General features: G+C 43.6%; 1 protein-coding gene across 1 annotated transcript in view; it reads right to left on the reverse strand.

Annotated features, from left to right (window-relative positions):
- Positions 1 to 11,054, reverse strand: part of LOC121928626 (phosphatidylinositol 3-kinase regulatory subunit gamma) — a 345,443-nt gene extending 334,389 nt beyond the window's left edge. The window contains exons 1-2 of the mRNA XM_042463572.1: positions 10,933 to 11,054; positions 9,129 to 9,824 (exon numbers count right to left, since the gene is read on the reverse strand). Of these exons, the coding sequence (XP_042319506.1) occupies positions 9,129 to 9,435 (307 nt within the window). The 5' untranslated portion in view covers positions 9,436 to 9,824; positions 10,933 to 11,054. The remainder of the gene's footprint in view (positions 1 to 9,128; positions 9,825 to 10,932) is intronic.
- Between the last annotated feature and the right edge of the window lie 978 nt (positions 11,055 to 12,032).

The raw sequence follows: 12,032 nt of genomic DNA on the forward strand, positions 1-12,032 counted from the left end.
GTCAGGCTGTGGCTTCCTTACTGAGTCTATCCATCTGGAATGGAGTCTTCCTCTTTTCCTACTGCCTTCTATCTTAATAAGTATTATTATCTTTTCTAATAAGTCATGTCTTCTCATGATATGGCCAAAGTACAACCTCAGTTTAGTCATCTTGACATCTAGGGAGAGTTCAGATGTGATTTGCTCTAGGACCTATTTATTTGTCTTTTTAGCAATCCATAGTAGGTGTAGAAATGTTCTCCAGCACCATTCAAAAATGTATGGGCAAATTTTCCAATCTTATTTTATGCTTTTAAAAGAGCTCACATTCAAGATTCCTGGGTGTCATGCTGCTGGCAAGACACATAAGCAAGGCTAGTAAATGGGGAGATTTACTAATGGCATTGTAACTTAATTTGTATACACCCTTCCTGCAATAAATTCAAACCACTTTTTCTCTCCATTAGGAGGAACAACAAAGTTCTGCAGGCTTCAAACAAAAGATGGTTCCCCTTAAAGCAGTTAGCAGAACCAAACTTAGCATGCCCATACTTAGTAGCTGCTTCTTTACATGTTTCTCTTAAGAGTTTAAGCATAGTGTTTATACATGTAATTCTCTATTTGCTGGCCTGAGCCTCATCCTCTCTCTCTTTGCATCAGTTAGGTGACAGATAGTCTTAATCCTCCATTTTCTAGTCTGTAGTTCTCATTCTCTCTTTTCCATGTTTGAAGAGAACATATTGTACAGCTTTTCACAAGATATTAAGAAATATTTGTGAATAAGCCTACTTCATATATTTTAAAAAAGGAAACTAAACCTGTTTTATTTCTCTGCTAGACCCTGTGGGTGTGGTGTAGAGGTGTGGGACTAGTCATTACCCATCTTATGTTTGCAAATGCTAATTTCCAGAAATTCTCTGCTTATGAGAGACAATGCTATCTCTCACTTTCCCTAACAGATTTTACCAAAATATCCTCCTCTTCCCTATCCTTGGACCAGTTCTATAGTTTTAAGAAAGATCTTGATGGTAAGAGATTAATAAGGCAACAAATAAACAAAAAAATATTAATAAAAAGCAACCTGTGATACACACAGACACACACACTTCCATTTAAAAAAATTGTGTGCAGAAATGACAAGAGTGTAGTTAAAATAATGAGGGCGGAGCAATCACAGAAAAAGACATCTCCTTAATAATGTTGCACCTGGAGAAAGACTCCAGTGGAGGATCCTCAGCGATACCTGAGAGCTGGTACATTTTTGTTGTTGTTTTTGTAGTCGTTGCAAAGAGCTCTTGTAGCACCTTTGAGATTAACTGGGCAAAAGACATTGTAGCATAAGCTTTTATTTAGACATAGTCTACTTTTTCAAATGCAAGTCTATAAAGCTTATGATACAATCTTTCCAGTCTCAAAGGTTGCAAGACTCCTTTGCCTTCTGATATTCCAAACTAACATGTTTATGTCTCTGTAATCCTTTTTCTTGTTCTTGCTGTTTAACAGAAGAGAAAGGATTGTGAGCAGCAAAACCTGTTTGACTTTTCTGTCTTGGGCCAAACTTTTTAGTTTTCTATTCAAGGAATCTCCAGTACAGAGATTTGTGTTCAGGTCACCCTTAGCCACTGCCCCACTATAATTCCTGACCAACAAGCTGATGTGGAGCATGCATGCAAAGGAAACAGCAGCCAGCTATTTCCCTTAGTGATGGCTCATTAATGAGTAAGAACTGCTCTCCCTGACTGCAGACCAAGAAGCTGTGTTCGCTTTGATATAATGGAACTGGCAAGTGCTGCAAGCATCAGCACAAACTTTTTGGTACAAGAGATCAGCTTGCAGAATTCATGCCAACATGTCCTGGACCTTCATTGGCTGAATTTCTCTGATCAGGGCACTGGAGTTGATGAGGGCAGTGTGCGCTGCCGAAATAGCATTTTAACAAGTTCACTTAGTTTTGGACTAGGAAACAGCTTTCTCTGAATACTACAAAATACTTTTTGGCAGTGCTTTCCTCTCACACAAGATGACATCCAATGAACAACAGATCTATTCGAAGGCCATGCAAGATGTGAAAAAATACCCACTCCTACCACAATAGCATTAGCCTTCTATGGTATCATACTACCATGGTGCAGTACTGTGAAATTCTGGGAATTGTAGTTCTGTGAGTCATTTAGGCGGGTTACAGACCGCCGAAAAGTGGTGGTGTGCTGCCGCCGCTGGTTGCCGCATCCGGGAACTGCAGCAGCCAAACGGCGCAGTTCCCGGACGCTGCAAAGAAGGAGCACGAAAATCGCGCTCCTTCCTGCGCCCCGGAAGAGACGCCACAAGTGCCAAAGCGCGCACTCGCGGCATCATTTCCGGGGTGCGACGTGCAGATGCAGCGCGTCTGCTACATCAAGATGGCGGCGGCCATGTGGAACGGCCGCCACCATTTTGTACGGACTCTGGAAGAGACGCCCTTTCTAACCCTAGTAGGGACTGAGTCTGTGCTAGAGTGCCCGTTTGTAATGGGCCTTAGTCTTCTCTGTCAGAGAATTCTGGTGCACAACAAACAACAAATCCCAGAATTCCACTGCACAGAATCTTGACAGTTAAAATGGTGTCAAACTGATTTTGTGGATGCAGCCTAGGAAAACAGTCAATGTTGTTATTTTTGGCCTTTTATGGTGTGATGCCCCTGGTTTAACCAGGCATTATTTTGATGTTTTAATCGATTTTGGTCAGAAATTACAGTTTTGTTGCAAGCCATCTGCTGCCAGCCATATCACCGAGATCTTGATGTGAATATATATCTCTTGGAGAATAGGATGTCATCAGGGCTGCAGCTGAAAGCATGGAAGTGCTAAGGTGAGAAAATAGCACCAGATCTGCTTGGCCTTTGGGAATCTTCAAAACTGGGGGCATCTTGTTTTGAAATTATTCCAGCTTCTGCTTTACATTTAAAAATAAGGAAGGCTCCTCCATTATGAGATGTGGGGCCATTACCATTTAAATATCAGAACAAAATGCAGTTAGTGGCTCTGCAGACTGCCACTGAAGGGATGGCCTGCAGCTGCCTCCGTCTTCACCAGATCGGTGCCATGGCAACCATATGTTGTGGCCATTCTGTGACACAAAAAGGAGCCGCAAAAAGTGGCTCCTTTTTGTGCCCTGGAAAGGGCACTGTAGCTGCTGATGCTGCAGCTTTATAGCGCTCCTTTGGTGCTGTGACATCTAAACACAGCACAAGAGAAGTGCCGTGACACTGTGCGCCATGTGGTGCAGCACATGGAGTCACACCAGCCTGGGGCCGGAGCCAGGGTGTGCGTCATGTGGACACCTTGTCCCGACTCCACCCACAGGCCAGCCTTTCCCGCTAGTCTGCACAGCCCCATAGAGTATTTTATTAGTCCCTGAAGTAAGCATTTTGTTTTTTTCACCACTGTCCATCTTTTTGACTTGAGCAGGAAGGATGAAGGAGCTGTAATTAATCAATTAAATAAAGCATTTATATTCTCTGGTCTTGCAGATGCTGGCAAAACGTCAGGAAGAAACTCTTCTAGAACATGGCCACATAGCCCAAAAACTCCACAAAAAACTATGGATGTCGGCTATGAAAGCCTTCGACTCCACAAGGCATTTATATGCTGTCTTTGGTGTGATCATGCTCAGTCATGCACAACGTACGTGGTCTAACAATCTGCTTTAGGGCTGCCAATTCAAGATTGTCCCAGGCTCTGTGGATTCTGGGCCAAAACCTGAGACCTAGCAACAACTCCTGCAGATATACGTAAGAATTATGCACAAAAATATCAACCACAATTGTTCACTGCTTGTCATTCAAACACACACACACACACACACACACCATATTTTCCTGTTTGGAAATTAAGAGAGAAATCCTAACTAAAGGGGATGTTCCCAGCATAAGGTGAAATGAGGGTGTTATTCCTTCTCACTTACAGGAAGCTGCCACTTATCCTACAGGTAACGGGCCAGAGAACTGCCAGAAACTGAATCAGTTGAAAAGCGATCAAGGAAAGTGATAGTACTATATTCTGCTTTGGTCAGGTCTCACCTGGAATAGTGTGTTCAGTTCTAGGCATCTCAGTTCAAGAAGGATGTTGACAGGCTGATGTATCTTCATAGGAGGGTGATCAAAATGGTGAAGTGTCTGGAAATCATGCCCTATGAAGTGTGATTTAGGGAGCTGGGAATGTTTAGTCTGATGAAAAGAAGGTTAAGAGGGGACATGATAGTCATGTTTAAATACCTGAAGCGATGTCATGTCGAAGAGGGAACAGGTTTGTTTTCCATGGCTCCAGAGACTAGGACAAGGAGCAATGGATTCAAACTACAGGAAAAGAGATCCCACCGAAATCTCAGGAAAAGCTTCCTGACAGTCTGATTTGTTTGACAGTGGAATATGCCACCTCAGAGTGTGGTGGAATCTCTTACTTTGGAGGTTTTAAAACAGAGGCTGGATGGCCATCTGTTGGGGATGCTTTGACTGGTGTTCCTGCTTGGCAGGGGGTTGGACTGGATGGTCCTTGAGGTCTCTTTCAACTCTACAATTCTATTATTCTAAGCATTTGGAACCATTTAGATTGGTGCCAATGCACTAAATATATAATAAGCAATTTAAGATCAATTGGGTTTAACTGTTAAACCAGTGTTTGATTATTGTTGTGTGCCTTCAAGTCACTTCTGATTTTAGGGTGACCTGGCCTAAGGCAAACCTATCATTAAGTTTTCTTGGCAAGATTTGTTCAGAGCAGTTTGCATTTGCCTTCCTCTGTGTCTGTGAAAGTGTGTCCAAAGTCATCCACTGGGTCTCCATGGCTGAACACTGATTTGAACCCTGGTCTTCAAAGTCATGGTCCAATGCTCAAACACACCTGCACAAAGAGGGAATAAGTAGGTGAGAGCATATTACTTGCCTCACTGATGATAAATAGGTTGAAGCGCTTCAAAACAAGGATTCCCCATGTTTAAACATTCTGTGCCTCTATTTGCACTCAGCTTTAGCAGCCTGGCAATAGAATGATAATCTTTTACTATCTAGCCCAATTGCTCTGTGTATTTGATTGTGTGGGACCAGCCCAGCTGTGATTTTTTTGGCCAAATTACTGGAACCTCCATGCAATCATTAGCTGCATTAAATACTCCATCCAGGTTCTGCAGCACCTCTTCTTCATGCTCTCCACTTAGTCATCCATACTGCAGTGGTGTCACCTTGTGCGGTGACTCATGGTGTCACCCTCCAAGCCATTAGACCCTTCTGGCTCTCTAAAAATGCTTCTAGCATCATAGAGTTGGAAGAGACCACAAGGACAATCCAGTCGAACCCCCTGCCATTAGGTTCTCTTAGACCTAATATGTCCCAAGGACCACTCTCATGAAAAACCTAGTCCCAAACCCACTAGATATTGTTGTAAACAAAAACAAATTTGAAAATTTGGGGTATGCTGTGGTGGTTTAGCCATCTGGATCCCCAAATCTTAATTTAATTTCAGAGAATCTAAGGAGCTTATCGCATGGACAAAAACTCAACTGCACCCCCAACTGGATGCAGCTGGGTTGTAGGATGTAGGTGGGAATTATTGCACATAATTCACCACCGATTCTGTCAGGCAAGTGAGGCCTGGCTGTATCCTGGGTCCCAGGTATGCTTCGGAGGCCACTTTTCAAAGCTGGGAAACTGTTTGGTTTTTTGTCCCTGTGATAAGCTCTTAGGTTGGAAAAGATTGGCTCAAACTGGTCCACATCAAATCAGGTTCAATATTGCTGAATAAGGCCCTAAAGCACACCTGAGGCCCCATGCACAGCCCTAATCCAAAATGTTCATAGTTCACAGCTGGTGGACAACCCATTGGCCTATGCCTATGGATTAAATGCACAACTAACATAAACTATCCAACAGTACACTAAATCTCCTGGGCCATTTTTCCCCAAAATGGCTGACTTAACAGGTATTTTTTAATTAATATTTTAAGATATGTGTTTAAAATTCTGATTATACAGTCAGCCCTTTGTATTGGCGGATATTTGGTTCCAGGCACCACCCACATATAACAAAAAAAAAGCAGGACCTCAAGTCCCATTAGCGTCAATGAACACCAGTGTGTGTGTAGTCACATTGGTGCTGCTGCAGGCATGCATAGACAACAATAGAGCAGGGCCATCTGCAGATGCTCCAATCATTGGGTAGCTAGCCTGCTAATATGGAGAGCCAACTTTAACTTTTATATCACTTGCCATTTGATTGCTAGCCACCATGAACAGTATTTTAGTAGAAAAGTGGGGGCCAAAAGAAAGCAAATACTTTCAATTGTGCCTCTGGCATCTACCTTTTTTGACTGTGTCAAAGTGTGAGTAGCAAAATGTGTGATGTGTATACAGAGGTCCAATAAACCTACTGGTGAAGGAGCAAGACTGTGTGTTAACTACATAAACACACACAAACTCACATAGACATATATACACTTTTCACAGTTTACAGCAGAGTAAGCAACTTGTTATGCAGCACTGAAAACCTTGTTTTAGTGCTTTGCTTCTGTGTATTCATTTTAGTTCCACAGCCACAAAGTGTAAAAAGTGTAAAAAGGTACTTAAAGGGAGAGAGTGGTATTCTCTGCAGAATTCATGCAGACCATGGAGAACAAATTGTCCAGCCTTCATTTGGAGGATACAGGTTGAGTTTCTCTTATCCAGAATTCCAAAACCCCAAATATTCCAAAAACTAAAAGTTTTTTCATGGGTGGCCAAGTCAGTGATACCTTTGGTTTCTGATAGTTCAATGTACACAAACTTTGTTTTATGGACAAGATTATTTTAAAAATAAAATATTGTATAAAATTACCTTCAGACTACACGTACAAGGTGTATATGAAACATAAATGAATGTTGTGTTTAGACTTGGGTCCCATCACCAAGATATTTCACTATGTATGTATATGCAGATACAGGTATTCTAAAATAAAATAAAATAAAAAAAATAATAAATAAATAAAAATCAAAAACACTTCTGATCCCAAGCATTTTGGATAAGGGGGACTCAACATGTATACTTTTTGTAAAAAGTGCAAGGAGTTTTATCTCATGTACCCTAAGGAAGCAACCGAGACCCATTGATTATGATTAACCTCATAAATGGAAAACTGATTCAGAGGGAGCATGTTATTCTTTTAAACTCAGAGGGATTACCATGTTAGTCTGAAGCAGAAAAAAACACCAAAGAGTTCTGTGGAACATTAAAGATTTAACAAGTTTTATATTGGCACAAGATTACATGGACTGAATCCAATTGCCGCTGAAAAAAGCAGCTGCAGTTCTTGAAATCTTATGTCCAACTCGTTGTTGTTGTTGTTGTTGCTGCTGCTGCAGTTTTATTTATTTTGATCTTGCATTTTCCCAATTTGAGACATAAAGCAGCTTACAACCAATGAAAAAACACATCATTAAAGTTCACAAGATACAAAAATTAAAATGAGATTAAACAATAAAAAAGTAAACCAGATTAAAACATAACCATTAAACACTCACATGCACACCCACCCATCCACCAGCACAAAAATTAGAAAAATCCAACATAGCAGTGTTTAGGTGCAGGTGCAATGGGCCTTATATAGTCACTCATCAAATGTCTGTCAGTAAAAACAGAAAAGTCTTTATTTGTCTGTGAATAGAAAGCAGGGAGGATACCAATCTAACTTCTCTGGGAATGGAGCTCTGAAGCCTAGAGGCAGCCACTGAGCAGGCCCTCTCTTTTGCTCCCACCAGATGTACCTTTAAAGGTGGTGGGACAGAGGAAAAGGGCCATCCAGGCACATCTTAAAGCACAGGCTGATTCGTAAGAAAAAAAGCAATCTTTAAATTGGACCTGTTAGTCTTTAAGGTGTTCCAAGAGTCTTTGGGGCTGTACAGATGGGCGGTAGGACACTGCCCCTTTTCATCCAGGATTAGGGCTGTGGCAACTGCACAACACGGCCTTTGCAGGGAGCAAAAAGGAGCCACGGAAAGGGGCTTCTTTTTAGCTCCCTGGAAGGGATGTCATAGCCACGACAGGGCAGCATGATAACACCTCTTTTGTGCTGTGCTGTTTGAGTGCTGCACGGGAGTTACACCATGATGCTGTGCACCATTTAGAAGGGCGCACGGCATCATGGCTCAATGGGGGCAGAGTCATGCCATGCAGCATGCGGACACTGTGCCGTGGCTCCACCCACAGGTCAGCACAAAGTGCTGATCTGTAATGGACTTTTGTTATTTTTTTCCTTTAAAACTCATTCAGTGGGGGTACAACTGAACTACATTTTGTGCCTGCTCTCCCAAAGTCAAATATGCCTGCCTTCTGGATCAACTGCTCCCAGCAACACTCTGCTATGAAGTGGTGCAAGCACATATATCCATCACATCCCACTTCATTATGGTTTTCCAACTGGCCCTCAAGGCTCTGCTGAATCTTTTCAAAAGAAGTGGATGCACCACTGGCCTTTCTCTTAATCAACAGCAGACTTTTCTTTATGCACGTCATCTGGATGAATCTGAAGAGATGAAACATTTCTAAATGTCAACCGTATTTTTGTTTCTTCATGGAAACAAACTCCAAAAAGGGTTTCCTAATCTCCTCCCCAATGATTCCCATCTCAGCATAAACACTCTGTTCCCAGCCATCAGCACACACAGCCATATGTCTGGCTAGCCACACTGACTTGCTCGTATGTCAATGATTACCCGGCACACAAAACTAGCTGGAAAACTGGCCCGGGATGTTCCCAGCCCCAGCCTGAATTCTCCAGTGGTTTGTACACAGCATGCTCTGGGGGGGGGGGGACATGTCACTTTCAAACCGCACAGCCTATAAACTGTGCATTTCCCATGGCTTTCCAGAAAACTCTGCTTTAGTAGCAAAGCCTACATTTTACATTTTAATGGGAATGTTTTAAGAGATCACGTATTTCTTTCCTTCTCCGTGGAGTGATGATGCACAGCTAGTGAGAGCCGAGCTTGAGAAAGTCCTATGAACCTCAGTGCTGAGCAAAAGGCCAGCCAATCAGGGAGCACAGCTTCCAGTCTGGTTGCTGTGCAAAGATACTGTTAGGAAAAGCTGCCACAGTTCTGGGAAGCTACTATAATTTTGAGACCATATTATAAATGCACAGACTCACCCCTCTGGTAGCTGGAAGGTGTTGGGGGCAGTGGCCTGGGCCTGGGTTTGGGTGCGGGGGCCATGATCCTTACGGGACCCAGGTACTCTACGTAGGTGCCTGGGAAATCTCCGTGCTCCTTGGTCCGTTCATTAAAGCCACTCAGCCAGCCTTCAGGATTTCTCTCATCCCCTTCCTTGTAGTCCATACACTTAAATCCTGCTTTGTTGACCGTCAGCAAGTCTCCAGGACAGAGAGCCAGGTCTTCTTCCCGGTGCTTCTTATATTCATAGAGAGCTCGGTACTGCAGTCCATCTGTGGAAGCCATAGTAAGAAAATCCCAAGGATCTTGAGTTATATACCAAACTTGCTGACACTGTGCATCCACATGGATAAAGGGCAGAGGAGCAATGGGGGGGGGAGGGGTCAAGGAGCTGAAATTGCACCTGGTCACACAAAAACCTTCCCTAGACTCTCCCAGTTTCAGCTCTGGAAGATATTTTATTCTTGTGCAAGAAGAAATACACACACACACATGGACACACAAAACCCTGAGGGGTCTACAGTCTGCAAAACCTCAAGCCATCATCTTGGCAAGTATGGCCCCTACTGAGCAACAGTCCATAAAGATGCAATGAAGACTGTCTCTCCTCCTCTCTTCTCTGTTTCAGCTTCCAGTCTTGATCTTAGCAGCCGATCTCTCAGAGGTTTTCTTCACTGCAAGAGTAAGATAATGTGGTGTTAATGCTTATTTACCAAGGCATAGTGGCCAGCTTTTCCACAGCCTCTGCAACCATGCCTTTCATGCTGGCTGGCTTTTGGAACCAAACAGCAGCAAGTGAGAATGCTCCCCACTCCCAAATATGAAAAGCTATACCCCCATGACCCCCCCCTCCGAGGCTGTTAAAGGCACAAGAGCAATTTCTTTTCCTGGCCAGTTGGCAACCCCATAAAGAGCCAAAGCATTTGCTGTGTCTTCTTTAGCCATAGGAAATAGTTTGAAAGAAGAACCTGCAATTATACAAAAACATGGAAAGCCAGTGTGGCATCAGGGTTTGAGTGTTGGAGTTTATCACACAAAGGAGATTGGGGGTTTATCCCATGAATATTCCAGAAAAATCATGTAATTACGCGAAATGATTTTGCACAACATCGCACAAAACCCGCCATTAAAGTGGTCACAAAGAAGCATTAACGCACATCTTTTTACTTTCAGGATTTCAGCAACCATGTGTTTTCAATATCATTTTATTTGTGCAATTGTGTGCAGATCATCATTCACGCAATTACTCCCCATTTTCGCTTTATTTGTGTGGGAGGATTGAAATGCGCTTTAATTTCTCTTTAATACCAAAATTAGCCCCAGTATGATAAACTCCATAGGACTCTGGAGACAAGCGATCAGTTTCCAGTGCGGCCATGAAACCCACTGGGTGACTTTGGGCAAGTCACACTCTCTCAGCCTCAGGGGAAGGCAATGGCAAACCTCCCCTTGAACAAATCTTGCCAAGAAAACCCCATGACAGGTTCGCCTTAGAGTTGCCATAAGTCAGAAAGGAGTTGAAGACACACAACATAGAGAGAGACCCTGAAGAGGTGCCACAACAAACTACCATTCCCAAAATGCCATCGCCTGGAGCCAGGGCAGTTCAAGCGGTGTCAAACCCCCTTATTTCTGTAATGTGGATGCAGCCCAGGGAAAAGAACACACACACAGCCAGCACCAAACCACCTTGCAAGCTCAGTGAGGGGAGAGGAAGGATCACTTGGGAAGGAAGAAAAAGGCTAGGGATGCTGAAAGTTGCCCAGATCTAGCTGCACCTACCTCCTGCTAAGCTCAGGACTTCGAAAGCAGTGGGCATCCTCTTCCCTTCTTCGCCTGCCAGAGCCAAGCCACTTTCCCCCTCCCCTTCCAGGGCTGTCTGGGATTTAGTGGGTGATGTCAGTAGGCACTCCTCCTCCTCCTCCTCCTCCTCCTTCTCTTGGCTGCCTGAAATCTCTTGCTCTGTGTGGGAGAGAAACGGCTCTGCAGTGGGAGAGAAAGCTGGCTGGCCAGGCAACAGAAGCAGCCCTGAGACCATAAGGCTGCATCCACACTGCAGAAATAATCTGGGTTAACTGCCATTTGGTACTACCATGCCCAGCACTCCACAGAATGGAGCCAAGAGGTCCAAAACCCACGTGCCAGTGGCATGTCTGTCCCTGTTTTCCACTCCACCAAAAGCAACTTCTTTCTTGCAGTGAGTCTCAAAGCAGGTGCTGCAAGATCTCTCCCTACATAGTGATTCTACAGACTTAACACGGCTACATCTTTGAATTCTGCCAGAAATAATCTGGTTTAAAATTGCTTTTATTGCCCTGGCTCAAGAATCCTGGGAGTTATAGTTGACTGTGGCCCCAGTAGACTGAGAAGGCTATGTGTCTCACAAAACTACAGCTCCCAGAATTTCCTAGCATTGAGCCAGGGTAGTTAAAGTGGTCTCAAAGTGGATTGTTTCTGCAGGGTGCTTGGACCAGGGCGATTAAAGTGGTGTCAAACTGGATTATTTGTCTTGCCAAGGAAAGCCCATGATAGAGTAGCCTTAGGGTCACCGTGAGTTGGAAATAACTTGAAGGCACACAACAACTATAAACTAATTCTAAGGACCGTCACAAAACTGCATATCCCAATATTCCATAGGATGAAACCATGACAGTTAAAGTGGTATCAAAATACAATAACTGTGTAATGTGTAAGACTGGGCACAAAGAGGATGTTCCCAGAGCCCTATCTTCCTCAGTTCTAGTTTTTATAGTAGGAGGGGAAGAAAAACAAGTCAGTTGAAACCACTGGCCTTAGCTCTGTCATTGCCCAGGGTTTCCCCCCACACAGTGGAAGCATCTCTGTACTTCTTGCAACAAGGCTAACCCATGGGACTTGTGCTA

The sequence above is a fragment of the Sceloporus undulatus genome, chromosome 4, assembly GCF_019175285.1.
Source record: "Sceloporus undulatus isolate JIND9_A2432 ecotype Alabama chromosome 4, SceUnd_v1.1, whole genome shotgun sequence".
Classification (NCBI taxonomy): Eukaryota; Metazoa; Chordata; class Lepidosauria; order Squamata; family Phrynosomatidae; genus Sceloporus; species Sceloporus undulatus.